General features: G+C 42.1%; 1 protein-coding gene across 1 annotated transcript in view; it reads left to right on the forward strand.

Annotated features, from left to right (window-relative positions):
- The window catches only part of LOC145393883 (uncharacterized), a 40,415-nt gene extending 25,494 nt beyond the window's left edge, over positions 1–14,921 (forward strand). The window contains exons 3-6 of the mRNA XM_080267934.1: positions 3,973–4,704; positions 4,856–5,002; positions 5,154–5,333; positions 14,400–14,921. Of these exons, the coding sequence (XP_080124060.1) occupies positions 3,973–4,704; positions 4,856–5,002; positions 5,154–5,333; positions 14,400–14,921 (1,581 nt within the window). The remainder of the gene's footprint in view (positions 1–3,972; positions 4,705–4,855; positions 5,003–5,153; positions 5,334–14,399) is intronic.
- Positions 14,922–22,423: the final 7,502 nt, after the last annotated feature.

Consider the following 22,423-nt stretch of genomic DNA (forward strand, 5'->3'; position numbering starts at 1 on the left):
GAGTAAAGTGATGGTCTCTGAGAGAGGTGAAGTCAGTGAATGTACAGTGAGGTTGGATGGTGAGGAAATGGAAAATGTGAGTACGTTTAAGTACTTGGGGAGTGTGATGAGTAAGATGGAAGTTTGGAGGGTGAAGTGCTTGAAAGGGTACAACAAGGAAGAAAGGTTGCTGGTTCCTTGAAAGCAGTGATAAGAAACAGGAAAGTGAGCATGGAAGTGAAAAAGTTACTACATGACAGTATTGTGATACCAACTCTAACTTATGGAAGTGAAGCTTGGACGTTGTTGGAAGGACAGAAGTCAAGAGTGAGAGCAGTGGAAATGAGTTATTTAAGAGGAGCCTGTGGAGTCACATGGAGAGACAGGCTGACAAATGAGGATATAAAGGAGTGTTGTGGTGTGGATGTGATAGGAAGCGTTATGAGGAACACACTGAGGTGGTTTGGCCATGTGGAGAGGATGGAGGGTGAGAGACTGACGAGAAGAGTGTATGTGAGTGAGGTGGAGGGGGGAGAGGGAGAATTAGGCCGAGGATGAGATGAAGGGATGGAGTGGAGAGGTATATGAGAGAGGGGGGTGAGAGTTGGGAGCAGGGCAGTGAAATGGCGGGAGTCAGGGCGACGTGGAGGCGATTTGTTTGTGGCCACCCTATAAGGGATTAAGGCGTCTGGCAAGATAGATGGATAGATCTGACAGAATACCGAACCAAAGACCTTTATGGAAACTGTACCATCAAGGAGGAATCCAAGGCAAACTGTATTGTTGGATGCAAGATTTTCTCAGAAAAAGGGAAATGAAAACAGTACTAAGGGATAATTACTCATCATGGAGGAAAGTGACTAGTGGAGTTCCACAGGGCTCAGTGCTGGCACCAATTATGTTTTTGCATTTTGTTTTACTTTTGAAGGCTCCAACATACTTCCATGCACTAGCCTTTGTCACCTAATGGCGAATCTCCATGTTGCTCAATCTCTGGCAGCTTGCTAATTCAGTCCCTTATCCCTGAGGTCACAGTTAATGACCTCGTCCCTACGTTTCGCTACCCTACTCCCAACATTAACACTTCTCACCTTCTGCATCCGATTATCATCCCCCGTCCTCTCCACATGCCCAAACCTTCTCAGTCTACCTCTCCTCATCACAACACCAATACACTCCAGTCCCATCCTACCTCTCAACTCTTCCATCATAAATGTAGCCTCCCCCAGGCCTCACATGCAGGGACGCACTGCACATCCACATACTCATTGCCATTTCTGTAAGTTTGAGCCTGCGAATATCCTCTTCATGGCCATACAGCATTACAGTCCTAACACATGCCGCATACAGAATTCCCTTAGCACGAAGGGAGAGCCCTCTCAGTGACAGGAGAGGCAACAGCTCCCCGAACCTCTTCCAACCGCTCCTCACTCAAGCCACACAGCTGCTCCAGCCCCACCTCCAGCACATAACATGTCTCCCAAATAATAAAATTCTTCCACACACTCAAGAGACTCACCAGCAAGTTCAATCCTTTCACACCTGACAATCTCCACCTGCTCTCCCCGACACATTGCACACATGAATAGCATTATCTCACTAGTCTACCTGTAATACAGTACCACTACATCTCTTGTGCACCCACTTATCACAAACACTGCACAAGATGGAATTACTTCCCACGCCCTTCTGGCAAATTGAACATGGCCACTCTCCCTCTTCTTTGACAGTACCGGCACCAGCCCTAGATATCATCACTTTTGTTTTATCTCCATTTACTCTTAAGCCCTTGTGCCCCATACGATGTCTCCACTTCCTAAATCTTTCCTCTGCCCTTTCATTCTTTGCAATCAACACTAAATCATCAGCATAAAACATATCCCATGGGAGTGCATTTCTGAAGTCACGTGAAAGGGCTTCAAGTACTGTACCATGATAAACAACAAGGGGCTCAAGATTGACCCCTGATGCACACCAACATTCACGGAAATTTCCACACTCAAATCTCCATTCACTCTTACCTGGGTGTGAGCACCCACATACACAGCCATAACCACCCTAACCAACCACTCCTCCATCCCAAGCTTTCTCATTGCCTACTTCGCCACTTCTCTAGGGACTCTGTCAAAGGCCTTCTCCAAATCAGGGACAATGACAGCACCATTGGAAATGGAAGCTATGTAAGTTTGCTGATGATGCAAAAATACAAAGGAGAATTACACAGACTTGCAGAGAGCTACATGAACAATTAAATAAGCTTCATGAATGGAGCAATTGATGGCAAATGGAATTCAGTGTGGACAATTTCCATGTAATTAAGTTTGGTAAAAGTAGAAAAAGACCAGACTGGGATTATAAACTAGGAAGTTCAACCCTTCACATATCAGAAAAGGGGCAGGACCTCGGAGTGATTATCTTTAACAGACTATCGCTGTCTGACCACATCACTGAAAAGGTGTGGAAGATGTATACACTGTTTGGTAATATGAGAATAGCATTCACACAAACTAGAATGGCACTCATTAGAGTGCATACCTCTGCCATCGCCCTGCCTTGCATTGTTAAAGAAAGTTAAAAAAAATCCCTGGATCCGCAACTTTATCCGGATCCGCACCAAAATTTAATGGGAGTGTATTCTGGGCGAAGGCCTATTCTTCTACCAAATTCCGTGGAAATCCGTCCAGTAGTTTTTGTGTAATCTTGCTCACAAACCAACCAACAAACAAACAAACGGACAGGGGTGAAAACATAGCCTCCATGGCGGAGGTAATGAAGACATGCTGAGAATGATAATAATATCACTCAGACCAACTCTGGAGTAATGCATCAGTCTGGAATGCTTACCTAAAAAAACACATAGATAAGATTAAAAATACAAAGGGCTGCTACAAGATGGGTACCAAGCTTAAGCGACCTAAGCTATGAAGAAAGACTAGAAAAATTAAACCTACCAACATTGCAAGAGAGAAGAAAAAGAGGGGACATGATTATGCTATATAAATTCATCGCTGGGAAAGAGAAAATAGACATAAATGAGTACCGGTATATAACCTATGGGGAAGCATCAGCAAGAGGACACTGGGGGAAAAAAAAAAAAAAAAAAAGAGAGAGAGAGAGAGAGAGAGAGAGGCAATAAAAATGTAAGGAAATATAGCTTCCCAAATAGGCACTTGATCAGTGGAATGCACTAACAAATGAAAAAGTGTGTGCCAAAACTTTGTGGGCATCATCCAGCCCTCTTGAGTTATCAGAAGAGGCTGGATGACTCTGTCGCTCATGACCGGCCAGGATGCAGCTCATCACCCCATACTATTAAGCACATTATGGAAGACTGCATTGCTCACAATCACCTTCACCGGAAACACAACATGCACTAATTGAGAGCTCTGTGGGAAAGCCCGGTCTCGGCCATGGCCATCCTTAGGGACTCGGGGGCTGTTCAGCCAGACTGCCTAGGGAACAACTCCTTCTATTACTACTATTCACAAATTTAAGGATATGTATGATAAAAATGGTTTAATACACAGGACAGTGTGAGCTTGACTCATTCCTGTAAAGATACAGTTAGGCACACACACACACACACACACACACACACACACACACACACACACACACACACACACACACTATACAAAGGAGGGTTGTCACATTCAGGACTAGTGTACAAAGGTTCTTAATTCATATGTTGTTGGACATACAGTTTGTGGATAAAAAGATCACTATTCACTACTGTACTGTCTCTCACTATTAATATTAGTGTTACTGTACATGTTACACTACAATACCATATTCTGTTATGGCATGTTCACATTACTGTTATTAGACTATCACATGTACAGTATGGACGTCAGTTATATAAAGCTTATGTTATTGCTTTCTTTCTTAGCATCAGTGAGTTATGAATATTAAAACTATCTTTTAGCTTGTAAGGTCAGCAATGTCCACCAGCAATGTCCACCATTGTAAGCAATCAATGTTCTTGTTGCACAGGACAATCTTGTGGAGTGCAGTGTGTGCTACAACACCTATGATACCCATGATGAGAGTGAACATCGGCCACGCAATCTGCCGTGTGGCCACACCTGTTGTTCGTCCTGCATCTTACAACTGACCAGACGCAACCTGCTGACCTGCCCTGAATGCCGTGCCAGCCACCCCACCACCTCCCTGGATAATTTCCCAGTAAGCTATCGAATGGAGGCTCTTATACAAAAACTAAAGAGTGTACAGGAGGCACAGGAAGCTGGACCTTCTGGTGAAAGGCCAGCCAAAAGAAGATGTGGCACAATCCAGAAGAGGCCCAGCGGGATAAGCGAGGACCTTTGGTCTCTGCTGGGGGAGCATGAGAGCAGCATGAGGAGCCAGGTTACTGGCAGCCAAGACACCCAGTCCCATATGGACCAGTACCGGACCTGGCTGGCCGATCAGAAGGAACAAAACCTCCAGCTGAAGAAAAAGATGGATGAAAGCACACAGAGAATTGCCGCAACTGTGACGCTGATAGAGGAGGAGTATGCCAGAGTGGTGGCCATGAAGAAAGAAGGAGAGGAAGGAGAGAAGCAGCTGGAGGCCAGACTGGAGTGTCTGCAGAATGCCAGCACAGCACAGGAGGCCCTCACAGCCATTGGCCAAGCTGACCAATGCAGTGTGGAGGTTGAAGACTGGAGGCAGAAGTGTCAGCAACTGTTCCCTGATGTCAACACTGTCACCACCAGCTTGAAGGTAGGTAGCCACTGCCTTCTACTTGTACCACCAGGCTTCTGTAGTAACATGAGCACACTTACACTGACATATAAACCTTTGATGTGTAAAGTGTACATTAGCTCACAGTTGGCAGAGCCTCCAGCGTTAATGTTTGTGTTACTACGGACAGGTGCGTGAGGCCATCAGGACGGCCCTGGACGCACTGCCAGTGGAGGCTGATGCCACACACAGCCCCGCCCTTCTACCACACCCAGACCCGGCCTCCACCATCATGGACAGGATCAACACCATCACAAAGATGACACAGCAAATAACAGTAAGTTACCCTATTGTCCCTACTCATTGCACCTCCACCAATATTGTCTCCATGTAATAATAATGTCCATAAGAATGTACTAACAGTGTCCCATGTAATAACACTGATATTGTACGCTTGTACTAATGTACAGTACTTGTAATGCCCACAGGTTGAGAACCTCCTGGAGATGAGTCAACCTATCAAGACACTGGTGGAGGCTGGCCGGGTATTCGCCGTCCAAGAAGACCAAGGTCGCATCCGGTCCTCCAGGATAAGCCTGGAAAATGACCAGCTATACATGTACTGCCTTCAGGATCAGCCCCCACCCCCCCACGCCCACACACTGCAGGTAACTCCACCACTCTGACATGTACCATCAACTCCCTCACCTGTTTGAGTCTCACTCCATACCAGCCACATATACCACTGATTTTTATCTCGCCTGTGCTATATTGTCTAGGTGTATGTTTCATATACACATCAAACTGCTGACCCACTCCCTCATCATCTTTTATACGCAATTCAACTATTCTTCACCAGCGCTTATATACTCACCAAACTCTTCTTCCTTAACCCTTACACCGCGGGCATGTTTCCCAATGTTTTGCGTCTCCAGCGGGGTTATTCAGCCTCTGACAGACTCTCAAAAAATATTTGCCAAAAATCAGTTATTAGTCCTAGAATATTAAAATTACATATGCATATGGCACATACCTTCAGCTTTCTCCTGGGATGTTTGTTGAGCCTTCGTCAATTACCGTAGGACTTGTGGAGACCTCTGAAGTTGGGTAACGAAGTCTCCACTTTACACTTCCCGACAACCCGTAATATGATTACCACAGCCAGATATTAACACTATAAACACTACTCTATGATTATCAAGTAGTTTGGGATCCATACTCCAAATAAAAACCACTGTGAAAGCAATGAAAATTACGAGCGCGTATGACCTTCCCACTTGCGCTAGTTTGCTGTTGGTATTCTGTCATTTATTATTCACAAAACCCCTCACACTTTATATTTCTATTACTATATAACACTTATATATATCTACAGTCTTTATCCATAAGTTTCCTTCAGTAGTATTAGTTTATTGTCACTGTAGGGATTCAATTTCTTTCAGTAAAATACGTAGCATTCACTTTCTCGTCCTGTATACTAGCATTGAGAGTGAATGTCACTTTCACCTTCACTCTCATAACTCATAGTATTCAGACATGCTAGAGTGAAACTTTCACTTTCATTACTCCTAGGGTATATACTCGTATTCTTATAATACTACTCATTTACATTTCTATTTACGTTCTCTATTTTATTTACGTTATTTACATTTCTATTTTATTTACACTTATGCACTGTCACTTGAAGTAACTTATAAAACTATTTTCCACTGTTCACGTATATTTACATTCATTACTTTCACTTGCTGTTTACACATTATTTACAATTCCACTTGCACTGTTTTACTCAACAGAAAGATCGTAGTCACTCTTTTATCAATTGTCAGCCCTTTACCTCTTTCCACACGAGGTTTAGTAGGGGGTAAAGGTCACAGGGCCCTTTGCATGGGGGTGATAAGTCCCTGAAGTCAGCAAGAGCAAACAGACGTACCTCCACATTGGAAGATGAGAGTGAACTGATAAGGGTGGGCCGGGGTGGTGGCCTACCTAGGGAAATCCATTACTGCCAATGTTAGCCTCTTGACAGCAGCTACTATATAGCAGTGAAATGATTGGCAGGAAATCTAGACAATACATTATAAATTAGGTAGTTCCAGGTGAATGTAAATATCACTTAGGCTTCTCCCTTCCCTCCTTATATGTATATTTATTACGAAAATAATTATACGGCATATTTCAAGGGGAAATAAACAGTGAAAATTAGAGAACGAGTACACGTGAGGTGTTGTCAGGTGATAATTAGCCAATTCCAGGTGTATGGCACTTTCACTTACCTTATTTCTTTTTGGTATATATTATTTGGTATAAGAATAGGGCATAGGGCTTATTTCAATGGATGAAATCAGTGGAAAATTCCAGGGAAGATTTACTTAGCGTAGCACGGCCGGGCAGGCGAGAGGATAGGGTAATGGAGGGAAGGTAGGGAGGGGAGTCAAGAACGGGGAGAAATGGCTAAATTGTCAACAATGGATGGGAGTACAGATGAGATTAGGAGTGCTGACTAGTGTTGGACATTGGCAGTACCAATAGATGATACAAGCCACCACTTGGAAGCCCGGGTGAATTCAAAATAACACAGAATCACAAAAGCGACGCCCCGCGGTATGATCCCTTGCTCCCAAGCGTCACGAAAGTGACGCCCCGCGGTTAAGGGGTTAATGCATTTCACCTTTGTGTTATGTTGCACAGCATCCTGTTTGTTGTTCAGCATCAGTACACTTGAAATGCTTCAGTGTGTGTTATGTTTACATAACATCCTATTTGTTGTTCAGCATCGGTAGACTTGAAATGCTACAGTGTTTGCAGTGTTTACATATCATTTACATAACATCCTGCTTGTTCTTCCATACTTTGTGAAGCACAAACACCAAATGATGGAGTTGTTATGGTGTTATATACAGGAGTTGTTATGGTGTTGTATAAAGGAGTTGTTATGGTGTTATATAAAGGAGTTGTTATGGTGTTATATAAAGTTGTTATGGTGTTATATATAATGGAGTTGTTATGGTGTTATATACAGGAATTGTTATGGTGTTATATAAAGGAGTTGTTATGGTGTTATATAAAAGAGTTGTTATGGTGTTATATATAATGGAGTTGTTATGGTGTTATATACAGGAGTTGTTATGGTGTTATATACAGGAGTTGTTATGGTGTTGTATACAGGAGTTGTTATGGTGTTGTATAAAGGAGTTGTTATGGTGTTATATATAATGGAGTTGTTATGGTGTTATATACAGGAGTTGTTATGGTGTTATATACAGGAGTTGTTATGGTGTTATATACAGGAGTTGTTATGGTGTTGTATACAGGAGTTGTTATGGTGTTGTATAAAGGAGTTGTTATGGTGTTATATAAAGGAGTTGTTATGGTGTTATATAAAGGAGTTGTTATGGTGTTGTATAGAGGAGTTATTATGGTGTTGTATAAAGGAGTTGTTATGGTGCTGTATAAAGTTGTTATGGAGTTAAATAGAGGAGTTATTATGGTGTTATATAAAGGAGTTGTTATGGTGTTATATACAGGAGTTGTTATGGTGTTATATACAGGAGTTGTTATGGTGTTATATACAGGAGTTGTTATGGTGTTATATACAGGAGTTGTTATGGTGTTATATACAGGAGTTGTTATGGTGTTATATAAAGGAGTTGTTACGGTGTTATATAGAGTTGTTATGGTGTTGTATAAAGGAGTTGTTATGGTGTTATATAAAGGAGTTGTTATGGTGTTATACAGAGTTGTTATGGTGTTGTATAAAGGAGTTGTTATGGTGTTGTACAGAGGAGTTGTTATGGTGTTGTATAAAGGAGTTGTTATGGTGTTGTATAAAGTTGTTATGGTGTTGAAAGGAGTTGTTATGGTGTTATATACAGGAGTTGTTATGGTGTTATATACAGGAGTTGTTATGGTGTTATATACAGGAGTTGTTATGGTGTTATACAGTATACAGGAGTTGTTATGGTGTTATATACAGGAATTGTTATGGTGTTATATACAGGAATTGTTATGGTGTTATATACAGGAGTTGTTATGGTGTTATATACAGGAGTTGTTATGGTGTTATATACAGGAGTTGTTATGGTGTTATATAAAGGAGTTGTTATGGTGTTATATAAAGTTGTTGTTATGGTGTTATATAAAGTTGTTGTTATGGTGTTATATAAAGTTGTTGTTATGGTGTTATATAAAGTTGTTGTTATGGTGCTATATAAAGTTGTTGTTATGGTGTTATATACAGGAGTTGTTATGGTGTTATATAAAGGAGTTGTTATGGTGTTATATACAGGAGTTGTTATGGTGTTATATACAGGAGTTGTTATGGTGTTATATAAAGTTGTTGTTATGGTGTTATATACAGGAGTTGTTATGGTGTTATATAAAGTTGTTGTTATGGTGTTATATAAAGTTGTTGTTATGGTGTTATATAAAGTTGTTGTTATGGTGTTGAAAGGAGTTGTTATGGTGTTATATAAAGTTGTTATGGTGCTATATAAAGTTGTTATGGTGTTATATAAAGTTGTTGTTATGGTGCTATATAAAGTTGTTATGGTGTTATATAAAGTTGTTGTTATGGTGCTATATAAAGTTGTTATGGTGTTATATAAAGGAGTTGTTATGGTGTTATATAAAGTTGTTGTTATGGTGCTATATAAAGTTGTTATGGTGTTATATAAAGGAGTTGTTATGGTGTTATATAATCCCAATCCTTCTCAGAACTTGCCAGTCACATATTTCTGTACACCGTGCAATGTTGTACAAAGATGTACTTCACTTGTACTGAACAAATGCTATGACACCATTTGCATACATTACCTCTGATGTGGTTGACATTATACATCACATCTACCCATACATCACATCTATCCATACATCATACATCACGTCTATCCATACATCATACATCACATCTGTCCATATATCATACATCACATCTATCCATACATCATACATCACATCTACCCATACATCATACATCACATCTACCCATACATCATACATCACATCTATCCATACATCATACATCACATCTATCCATGCATCATACATCACATCTATCCATACATCATACATCACATCTATCCATACATCATACATCACATCTATCCATACATCATACATCTATCCATACATTATACATCACATCTATCCATACACTGTACATCACATCTATCCATACATCATACATCACATCTATCCATACATTATACATCACTTCTATCCATTCATCATACATCACATCTATCCATACATCATACATCACATCTATCCATACATCATACATCACATCTATCCATACATCATACATCACATCTATCCATACATCATACGTCACATCTATCCATACATCATACATCACATCTATCCATACATCATACATCACATCTATCCATACATCATACATCACATCTATCCATACATCATACATCACATCTATCCATACATCATACATCTATCCATACATTATACATCACATCTATCCATACACTGTACATCACATCTATCCATACATCATACATCACATCTATCCATACATTATACATCACTTCTATCCATACATCATACATCACATCTATCCATGCATCATACATCACATCTATCCATACATCATACGTCACATCTATCCATTTTTAAATCAAACATATTTAACTTTTTTATTGGTTAAATCATTCTTTGTCTGTGCCTGCCCTCGTCCTATTTCTCCCATCTTTCCTGTTAATTCTTATTGCTTTTCTTTCCTTTTCAGGTGGCTTTACATTGAGTGACAAGCCAAATGGTTTCCTGTAAGCCAAGAAACCATTTACAACGCTGGGTGGTAACCATATAACCAAACCATACAAGCTCCCTACGTGTCAACAAGTGGGTTGGTGGAGGGTTAGTGCCCCTCCCCGTAAAATAAATAACTCAAAGTCAAATGGCCACCCCTAATGGGATTATGGCGTCTGGCAATAGATAGACAGATAGAACATGATAGGATGTGGAGAAGGGATTCTGTGTATACTGTGAGTGAGTTTGAAGATGGCAAGTGTGGTTGGCCAAAAAACTGCATCTATCTATCTGTTTATCTACTTATCTATCCATCTATCTGTCTGGTATATGAGTGGGAAAAAGATGGATGGGGAGGTTGGTCAGGCCAGGGACGTGAGAGGAGATGATGATGATGAAGATGAGTTGCTTGTAGGAATGTGTATGGCAAAGGTTGTGTGTCTAAAAGGTTGTCTGTCTGTTTTTTGTAACAGGATATTCTCTGTCAGGTAATATGATGCAAATCAATTATTTAGAGAACTACCAAAAATGTTTAGATGGTCATGTCTGTGAGGCAGGGTGGATTCCATATGCTTGAATGGTGAGTCGATGAGTGTGTGGCCCATCTCACTGGGTGTGTTCTTGATTAGTTCTTCATCTGTCGTGTTTCTGTCGTTACTTGCTGTGCGGATACTACCTCACCCCATCCTTACGTGATGGTGGTGATGATGCTGATGATGATGGTGGTGGTGTTGGTGGTTTTGATGATGATGGTGATGAAGATGGCGGTGGTGGTGGGTGGTGGTGGCGGTGATGATGATGTAGTAGTAGTACCGTAGTAGTTGTTCCCTAGGCAGTTCTAGCCGAACAGCCCCAAGTTCCTAAGGAAGGCCATGGCTGAGACCGGGCTTTCTCACAGAGCTCTCAAGGAGTGTATGTTGTGTTGTTGGCGTAGGTGATTGTGTGCAATGCAGTCTTCCATAATGTGCTTAATAGTATGGGGTGCTGTATTACATTTTGGACAGGCATCAGCAATGGAGTCATCCGGCCTCTTCTGGTAACTTAAGTGGGTTGGATAATGCCCACATCTCAGCCTGGCTAGGTGGACCCTGTCCTCACGAGGGAGATAGGATTCAGAAGGGTGGATATCAGGAGGCCGTGCATGTGGCTGTGTGTTGTCTTTAAGTGACTGAATGGAGCAGCAAGTGATCTGAGAATGGATATGCTTCTGGAAGCTGGTTTGAGGCGGGTGAGGGGGCAGAGATGACAGTATTTGTGTATGATCTAGTGTGCTGGGTGTTGTTTTGATGTTCCTTGGTGTGTGTGGATGTGCTGCCATGTAGTGTAGTGGATAGTGTGGGTTTGTGGAGGCTGCAGTGAGAATTTGGGTGCCTCTTATGATTAGATGATCCTTGACTTTGAGGACTTTGGTTTCTTGATGTAGGTGGTTTGTGGGTGTAGTAGCTGTGCAGCCTGTGATTATTTTTAGGGCCTTGTTCTGTATGGTCTGTAGAGTGTTGAAGTGTGTTTTAGTGAGGTTAGAAGCCCAATCAGGGCTTGCATAATTCATCAATGAACATATATATTGTCTGTATACTGTGGTGGTGGTTTCTTTGTTGTGTCCAGATGTTGTATGGGCAAGTGACCTCAAGGCATTGAGTCTTGGTGTTAATTTATTTTTAAGATTTGCGATGTGTTGTTCAAATGACACTGATGTATTGTATGTTACACCATGGATTTTGTGTGTGTGTGTGTGTGTGTGTGTGTGTTAGGGGAGTGTTGTTTATGGTAAGGTGTGGAATGTGACTGTGTTCTGCTGTCCAGTTTGTGAGAAGGGTCACTGTAGATTTGGCTCGGGCTATTTTGTGTCTGTTTGTGGTGAACCATTCGTGTAGTGTGTTGAGGTAAGGTTGGAGGATGAGTGCGAGTGTGTGCGCATTTTGGTGTGTACATGTAAATGTTATGTCCGCATAGAAAGCTATATGTATCTGTGCTGTGCGGGGTGTGGGTATGTCGTGCATGTATAGGTTAAAGAGTGTAGGGGACAAAACAGATCCTTGGAGGATGCTGTTCGTGAAGTTTCTGATGTTAGAAGACTGACCGGCAAATGTTACATGTGCACATCTGCCTGCTAAATAGTTTGCCAGTCATCTTTTTGTGTTATTGTGCATGTTTGTGTTGAGTATTTTGTTTGTGAGGTTGTGGCGGGGGATGGCATCAAAAGCTTTGCCAATGTCTAGTGTGACTAGCAGTGTTCTGTGTGGTGGCCTAGCTGCATTCATGCCATCAAAAACTCTCTGTGTAAGGTCTGTAAGAAGTGTTTGTGGAATGTAGTAGCCTAAAACCAGGTGTTGGGGCTAGGGGTGTGTGAGGTGTTACTAATTGTAATACCAGTCGTTTAGTGACTTTGGAGGGGGTGCAGAGGAGTGTGATGGGGTGGTGTGAGGAAGGTAACGTGGGGTCTTTTTTGGATTTGGGGACAGTGATGATAGTGCCATGCTTCCAGATGCTGGGCACTATGGTGTGTGAGTAGCTGTAGTTTGATATGTTGGTGAGTGCTTGTATGCCTTGTGGTCCAAGGTGTTTGTTGCTTATGTTGTCTAGTCCATTGACAGATGAGTTCTTAAGGTTGCTAATGATGTGCTTCGTCTGGCTGTATGTGAAAGGTGCGTAGTCTCGGTCTGTGGGGAACTGTTTCTTATGCCGAATGACACGTCGGTCATCGCAATGGGGGTTTAGATGGTTGACGTGTGAAAAGTGATTGAGAGAGTGTTTGCTTGTTGTCTGTTTGAAGGTACGGTGTCTGTTGTTGTGATGGCAACGTGTGATTGTGTAGTGTTGCTGTTGGAGAGTGTGATGCTGTTTAGCGTTTTGTAGAGTTTGCTAGTGTTTGTTTTGTGATCAGTGTGTTTGGAGATAATCATTCCAATTTAATGTTTGCTGTTCTGATATTTTATTGTTCATCTGAGTCTTGACTTCTTGTATCTGTTTTATGGTGTTGGAGAGTGTCGTAGTGTGTCCGAATGACTGATGAGGCCTTGAATTTCTAGTGTGAAGTTGGGGTTGTGTCTCTTTCTGTTGCCTCTAGGGATGTGTCTTTTGTCTGAGTTTTGTATAATTGTATTGAAAGTGTGCACAACGCTGTTGATGTTTGTGATGGATGTACTATTTAGTGTTTCAAAGTGTTGGTCTGTTTCAGTCGTGAAGGCCTCCCAGTCGGCTCTCGTATAATTAGTGTGCGTGTGTCTGTGGTTGATGATGATGATGATGATGATGTGGTGGTGGTGTTGATGTTGATGATGTGGTGGCAGTGATGATGATGTGGTGGGGGTGGTGATGATGGTGGTGGCAGGGCTCTTACTAACTGCCGATAGTTGCGAGCCACTTGGCTCCTAAGGTTTCAGATTTACGAGCTAAATAAATTTTTAGTAGCCAAACTGACAAAGAGCCGTCGGTCTATTTTTAAACATTCACAGTGGCGACAAGGAAAGACTTAATAATCGATCACAACGTGCTTTTTTGTTCATTTAAGTGAGATTTACTTATTTTGTAGTTTACTGGGTTTTGAAGAGGATGTATTTTCTCCTCGCCAAAAGGCAACTTGCATAAATAATTTGTTCGCCGAAGAGAAAAAATACTCACATTTGCAAGCTGTGGCTGGCCAAACAAGAGCCCTGGGTGGTGGTGGTGGTGAATATTTGTAATCCTTGTTTCTCCTTTGCACTTTCTTATTTCTGTCTTTAATAATTTGATTTTTTGTTGTTTTTGTCATTTGTATTAAATTTTTCCTGGTTCTCCGTCTATCTGTCTCTCACTCTCTCTCCTGCTCCACATGCTCTAACCTTGCCATGGCGGCCTCCTCCTCTCCTCCACTTCATGTGCTCACACTTCTCCTTCTTTCCTCCCTCCCTCCTCTCCTTGCCTCCAGCTTTTTGTGTGTATATCTTCCTTCCTGTCTCTGCCTCCGTGACTGACGTTGTTGTGTTGTGCAGGTGAGAGAGGTGGTAGGGGCCATGGACCCCTCCTCCACCCTGGTCCACCTTCACCTGGCCTGGGGATGGTCAATAGGAGGGCGGGTCCAGATCCGGCTGAGTCCCAACACACCCGCAGCACGGCAGTTTCAGTTGCTGTGTACCGGCCAGACCGGCGTCTCATACCGCAACACTAAATTACACTGCGTAAGGCGCAAGGGCAAGCGGGGGGAGTGTGTGATGGGTGGGGACTACCAAGGGATGGGAGGGCAAGGAGGGGCAGGGATAATAAACATGAGAGGTGGGCAGTACAGGGAGTCAGACAGGGAGGGGGCCGTTTTGATGTCCCGGGTAAGGGTGAATCGTGATGCTGCCAGGGCTGCCCAGTTTGCCATCATCACCAGGAAATGTAAAGCTGGTAAGTTGTGCCCTGGTGTCTTTGGTCAGGTGGTCAGAGGGCTGGAGGTGGTAAAGGCAGCAGCCAACCACAGTGACATCACAAAGGTCACTGTGGTGGACTGTGGTATCGTGCTCAACCAATAGACCTTTTCCATGTGATGTCACAAGTCATGTGACTTTTGTTTACTGTGCCACATTGGACGGCAAGTTGTCAGACGTCTAGATAGGGAGAATTGCAGAATCCACAATGATATTCCACAGTTGTGCCTTCGGCTGTAAAGACAAGGCAGAAAACTGGAAGTGGGGTAAACTTCTATTGGTTTCTAGTCAATGAGGAAAGGCGAGAGAAGTGGATAGCTGCCATGAAGAGGGAGAACTGTCAGCTGATGGGCTACTTCTGCCTCTGTAGCAGGCATTTCATATCAGGTGAGCCGATGACTTGTGAGTAGATACGAGCCATTCTTAGCAGTTGTAGGTGTCATGGGATATCCTAATTATGTTAATGTCACACAGCACAAGACCCACACAGCCATGTGTGTGTGTGGGAAAAGAGGGGGAGGGTCCGTGTCACAGGCCTTATTTTGTTCTTATGCCAGAGTTTCACCCAAACCAAATCGGACATAGCAGTGATGATGAAGAATGTTAGATGCGTAAGTAAAACCGATTAAATTACAGGTTAGGTCATACTTAAATTTAGGTTAGGTTAGGTTAAAACTTATAATTATCTTTTTTCGTTTTTCAGTGATTCATTTGAAACTGATATTTGTGTCATATTGGATGATTTTAATAATAGTGCAGTACAGAACATTGTTCAACACCAGTATAAAACTGTTATATACCACTGTGAGCCTGTGTGCTAAACAATGTTTCAATTACAACTGAAGCATAATTACTAGTACTACTATTTAAGATTTTCTGTTTTATTTAGAAATGAATGTTGCTCCACAGAAGGCAAAACTGTCAATACATGCCCCAATCAAATATAAATTTTTCACTTGGTACAAAAATAATTACAAATAGAGGTTAAATAATGTACTTATGTCAACAGCCCCCTATACTTATATTTTACTAGGTATGTAGCTACTAAGATATTTTTGTTAACATAAAATGTAAAATCATTAAAACTATACTGCTGAAGTCTTTTAGTTGTATGTTGTGGTACTCATCTGCATGAAATAAATGACCCTCATTTAAATTTGTCAATGTTATGTTTCAGTTGTAATGTAAAAGTTAACTTCAAGAGTAATTTTGACAGTTTTGGCATATACAGTGCTATCAGTTATGTATTTTATGTAAAAGTGCTTTAAACATACAGTACATAGGCTGCGTGGATGTATCTATGCCTATAATTACTGAAATTTCCAAAAGAAGTAAATTTTTTGGTAAATTTTCAGAATTACCCCAATTCACCTTGAAGTCTCATTTTTTAATGTTTTATAGTGTGATTAAATTGAATCTGATATTCATTTATCGGATTTTTTATTTATTCCAAACCAAGCTAACCCAACTAATCTAACCTAACCTGACCTAACTTGAAGATTAAGAAGAGAGGATAACTGCAGTAGGCCAATAGGCCCATGCTAGGCAGCTCCCACAAGAGTGTGACTAATTTACCCTGCCTACAATAGCCCATGCAGGACCATGCTAGGCAGCTGTCACAGGAGTGTGACTACAAGAATGACAAATTTTGTATGCAACCTATATCTGTCATACACTTATCTAGCCTATGCTTGAAGCATTCTAAATAGGGGGCACCAACTAGGGTACATCACTGGGAAACCAGTTCCATTCATTAACTACTTGATTTCCAGTCAATGTATATAATCCCTCCCCACTTGGCCCCACGTCAATAATTTACTGATTACCAAGTCAATATTCAAGTACCGTATGTCAATCCTAGCTATCTACATTGCATATATACAATATGACATGTCTGTTTACCTTGAGGGATGCCTCGGTGAACTTTGATGGAGTGTTTACCAAATAGTGATAGCGATCGCCATATCTGAGATCTGGTTTTGGTCCCCAGTCCTTGAAACTGGTGAATTTCTCCCTAGATATGGTGTAAGGATATAGCCCCAAACAATTTATCCTGTTCCTGTACAGATCTTGGTGGCGTTGATTCAGATTTCTGCATATATCTGACAGTTTCATCTCTGACAGCCATGTCTGGACAGCCAGTACTGCGAGGAGTTTGCCGTCCAATATGGACTCGTAAACAAAATTACATGATCTCTGTGACGTCACTGGAAAAATTCTGTAGTTACTTTGCTGCATCAATGTACTCTAATGTACATCCTTCACCATTATTGTACTGCACTGTACTATCCTCATGTAATGCACTGTACTAACAATTACTGTACAGTATATATATATATATATATATATATATATATATATATATATATGTATATTTGAGGTAGGTGATGGTGACCATCATCCACTCACTTGATGTAGAGCTGCCTACTTCTTCCTTAGCCTTTATCATTCTATTTCTGTGTCTGCCCTCCTCTCTTCATATTTCTCCAATCTTTCCTGTCACTTCTTATTGCTTTTCTTTCTTTTACAGGTGGCTTTACATTGAGTGACAAGCCAAATGGTTTCCTGTAAGCCAAGAAACCATTTACTACGCTGGGTGGTAACCATATAACCAAACCATACGTGCTCCCTACGTGTCAACAAGTGGGTTGGTGGAGGATTAGTGCCCCTCCCCATAAAACAAATAACTCAAAGTCAAATGGCCACCCCTTACGGGATTGTGGCATCTGGCAATATATATATATACACACACACACATATATATAATTATGCTGGCCTCCTACGCTTGTCAGATTTGGCTTGAGATGTCAGACAGCAAGCTGTAAAAGTCAAAATGAAAGTGACATTACCACAGTGATAGCCACCGGGAAAAACAGTGCGGCACTGACTGGAATGTGACATACAGCAAGACCTCATTATAACAGACTAATTGGGGCTCAAGCCATTCCGAATAATGCGAAATTCCGATAAAAGCGACATCCGGACTTCCCCCTGCTAATCCAGACTTTTCCTGATATATCAGACATTAGTCCGGATCACATGAACAGTTTTCAAACTAATTTGACTACCATTGTGGTACTGTACTGTGTCATAACTTCACTACATTAAGCAAATGGTAAAATATATATAATAATACTGTACTGTACATTAATAAACAAGTCTTTTATTTACCTTATTGTGGTGAACATGGCTGAAGTGGTCAGGCAGTCTGGACTGCTTCTAGCTTTACTGGACTTTTTCCAATATACATTATAGGAATGTAGTCCAGTAGCTCCTTGATTCCAATAAAAGTGAATTCCAGTCTACAGAAGTCAGTTATATCAAGGTTTTACTGTACTAAGGAGCAAATAAATTGCTGCAAATATTGATGGACGCATCAACATGTAGTATACAGTAAACCCTTGATATAACAAACTAATTGGGGGAAGGGGTGGGTCACTGTATCCGAGAGTTCGCCATATACAAGGGGTTCGATATTTCCGAGGGATTGCCAAACTCAGTTCGCTATATAAGGGGAGTCGTTTGGTCCTATGTGCTCAAACATAAGCTAAACTAATTCTATGAAGTTTTACAGTTTTACATGGAGAATTCAATGGTTTATGAAGCTGTACATGTAAATACAATACTGTATGAAGCTGTACATATAAATACAATACCTATAATAAGAATACAGTATAATGTAGTACTGTTACAGTACACTTACTGTGCTAGGAAGGGATGCTGTTGAAGTACACTTACTGTGCCAGGAAGGAGTGCTGTTGTAGTACACTTACTGTGCCAAGAAGGAGTGCTGTTGTAGTACACTTACTGTGCCAGGAAGGAGTGCTGTTGTAGTACACTTACTGTGCCAAGAAGGAGTGCTGTTGTAGTACACTTACTGTGCCAAGAAGGAGTGCTGTTGTAGTACACTTACTGTGCCAAGAAGGAGTGCTGTTGTAGTACACTTACTGTGCCAAGAAGGAGTGCTGTTGTAGTACACTTACTGTGCCAGGAAGGGATGCTGTTGTCACTGTGGGCTCATTCATGAACTTCCCCTGCACGTAGTGACCTTTGTTCGCAAAATCGGGAAAGTTCGGTCATGATTTGGCCATTCGCTATATCTGAAATTTGCAATACCGGGGTTTGTTATATTGAGGGTTTGCTGTATTTTCTGTGTGTGTGTGTGTGTGTGTGTGTGTGTGTGTGTGTGTGTGTGTGAGACAGAGAGAGAGAGAGAGAGAGAGGTGTCATGAGACAAATCTCTGGAGAGTCCAAAGGATAAATTTTGAGTTTCACCTCTACCAGTCTCACAACCACCACTAAATATACTCTCTTCACCTGCTCTAAGCCCAGATTTAGTAACATTAACTCTCTAAATACAGTAGTTCAAAGCACATCATATACTTAAATGCCAGAATTTTTTTCCAAACACCAAAAAATAGCCCAGAGATCGACATACGTCTGCGCTAAATACAGCCCAAACCTTCCCCTGGAAATCCTAAAAATTTTATATTGGATAATAAGTATGGACAATTACCAACATATTAATAAATGTGTTATAAATTTTTCATGTGTGTCCAACTCTGGACAAAGGCTTCACAGCCTGCTCTCAAGGCCCAGTAGTCCTCCTACATACCATACACCTCTACTGTACATGTCACCACTTCAGCACTAACACCCACCGTCCATATTGAATACATGCTAGGGCTGTCTCATACAGGACTGGTGTATTGGTATTAGCAGGGGTATTTTTACGACATGTCGGCGGGTCTTCTGGTAGATCAGTAAAGCCTGTTTTTATTAAATTCAAATCCTTAAACAGTTCCCTGCCCCAGAGGGGATTTGAATCTGGGTAAGGTAGGACTACAGGCCACCTCACTACCGACTGAACCACTGCCTCCCCAATGTATGTGCCTGCATATACATTTTCATTTCAAATCAGTATCTATGCAAAACAGAAGTCTGTCAAAGTGTGTTGGCAAGCCAAAGGTGAAACACTTCCGCTAACTTTGGCACTGGCACGGTTATGCTCTAAATCCAGATATTTTAATTAATGGTAAAATGGAACACAAAATTTTGACTGGATTTCCAATAATTAGGTGTGTATGAACCGATGTGGTCATAAAATTCATAATATTTTCCAAATAAAAGTGCCGATTCGGTAAATGGCTGCCGATCTGGTTTTTTGTCTGCACCCATGACTGAGTACTGTATAAGGTTGGTTGGGCCAGCTGCTTTAATACGCTGTATATGACAAGGCCTTACCGAACACCTTCCACTGGCTCATGTGCAAATGCTAACTGCAGTCCCACCAATCCACTATGTCACGCCTTCTCTAGACGAAATTAGCAAGGCAGTGACAAGGTTGAAAAGTGGTGTGGCAGCTGGTGTTTGTGGCATCCCTGTTGAACTGATCAAAGCTGGGGTGAGGCAGGGATGCTAAAGTGACCTTCAGGAGGGACTGCATCAGTCTTTGTTGATCTCAAGAAGGTGTTTGATTCAGTCAATTGCAAAACACAGTGGAAACTGCTGCCATGGTGGTGTTTCACAAAAATTATGGTAACTGAGTGGGTGCTGTCAAGTGTGAATGGTAAACATTTTTGCAATAAATTGTGCAGAGACAGTGATGTGGTCTGGTACCCCCTCACTTTGCAACGTGTGTATAGCGGGCCGTACACACACAGGCAAGCCCGTCCAGTGGCCTGAAGAGGCCGGCCTTAATGAACAATGCTGTGCCCACACACGATTCAGTTGGCCTCACGTCTCGAGCTCAGTTGCAAGCAAAATGCCGTGGCGTGAGGGTGGCCATGGACGCTCCGCTGCCCACGTATGATCTGGAGCTGTATGCTATTGGGGCTGTTACCGCAGCCTACATTGCAAATAAAATAAAAAGGAGGGAAAAACGGACCAAATGGGCAAAAGACTGGTTGATGAGTAAATTGTCCCATCTGACTGTTGAAAGAACTGCATTGCGAAAATGACTGGTTTAAATAGTTGAGGATGGACGATGATTCCTACCTGCAGCTGTTGTCATTGGTTTTCCCAGTAATAAAGAAGAAGGACACTTGTATGAGGAGTGTTATTTCACCACATGAAAGACTGACAGCCACACTGAGGTTTATTGCCACAGGTTGCTCGTACGAGGATTTAAATTTCTCCCACACAACTGACACAAACCTGACACCTGACGGCCTGCGGTACCCACACACGCTCAGTTTGCCTGAACCTGACCGGAGCCTGACCACAAAAATTTGTCCATGACAGATCCCAGGACGACTGTTGAGGCCGCCCATGCGGTCGCCTGTTCCCTACACACACATCCAGGTTTGCCTAAACGGGCCGGCCTCCTCAGGCCACCGGACGGCCTCGCCTGTGCGTGTATGGCCCGCTTATGGCTTGGGTACTGACTCAGGCTGTGGCACAGTCACTGTCAGGTATCAGTTGGTAATTTATGGTAACTAACCTTGGTAATATATGATGAGTTAGCTTGATGCTGCCGCTGCTACAGTTATACTGATGGAGTGGCTGCAGACCCGCCTGAGAGCAGAGTGGCTCTTGATGATGAGGTCAGGCCACTGGCATTAAGGGTCTCCTGACAGCAGTAGTGGCTCTTGATGATGAGGTCAGGCCACTGGCATTAAGGGTCTCCTGTCAGCAGTAGTGGCACTTGATGATGAGGTCAGGCCACTGGGACTAAAGGTCTCCTGACAGCAGTAGTGGCACTTGATGAGGTCAGGGCATTGTCACTAAGGGTCTCCTGGGCCAAGCCACTGGCTTGGTGGATGAGGCAGTAGAGTCTGTGTAGGTATGTGGCCAGGACACACAGGTGTTACACAGATTAGTCTTGGTAGTGTGTAAGGCAGTGTTAGTAGATGAGGCAGTAGTGTCTGTGGTGGTATGTGTTATGTAGCGTATTCTGAGTCCTGACTTCTCGAGCTCAGGTACAGCGCAACCTTGGGTTCTTTGTTCTCGACCAGGTCAGTCACAGGCAAGGAAGGAAAGTTCAACCACAACTGGTCAATGGCACACTTATATATTAACAATAGACAACTACACACACACCCGTGATCAAAACTATGTGACAAAATAACAAGACAATCTCAGAAGGCTAGCCCTTACGATAAATATCTCCACTTAGTTCAGCGAGTTTGACCTTTACACAGTATTCTACCTTTCCTTACATAGGATAATTTCCACACAGTGTTGTACATATGGTTCAAACAATACACTAGGTGCCCCCTGTCTCAGGTATATGGCAAATACAGTCTCATGTATCTCAGTATACCCAAAAGGGTGACACACGGCAGAATACACTCGGGTCCTTATATATGTATACAGTAATCCCCCCAATATCCGATGTAACAGAGCCAAAGGCACGTCCGGAAAGTGGTCCTGTCCGGATAGTGGGCCCCAGCCTCCTTGACTTTTACTTATGGACCCTAACTCAGAAAAACACCTATACAACTCCCTCTGGACATGCATTGCACCTATTTAAGACCCAAATCACACCAATAAGGGACATAAAAGACTGAAATAAATGCAAAAGAGCCATAAAATGATGTTTTAGAGGTGAGTTTATACAATATTAAACATTCTGGGTACTTACAACAAGTCCCTGGCTCTTGGAC

Source organism: Coenobita brevimanus, chromosome 3 (assembly GCF_032717465.1).
Source record: "Coenobita brevimanus isolate Jiangsu-jjx chromosome 3, ASM3271746v2, whole genome shotgun sequence".
NCBI lineage: Eukaryota > Metazoa > Arthropoda > Malacostraca > Decapoda > Coenobitidae > Coenobita > Coenobita brevimanus.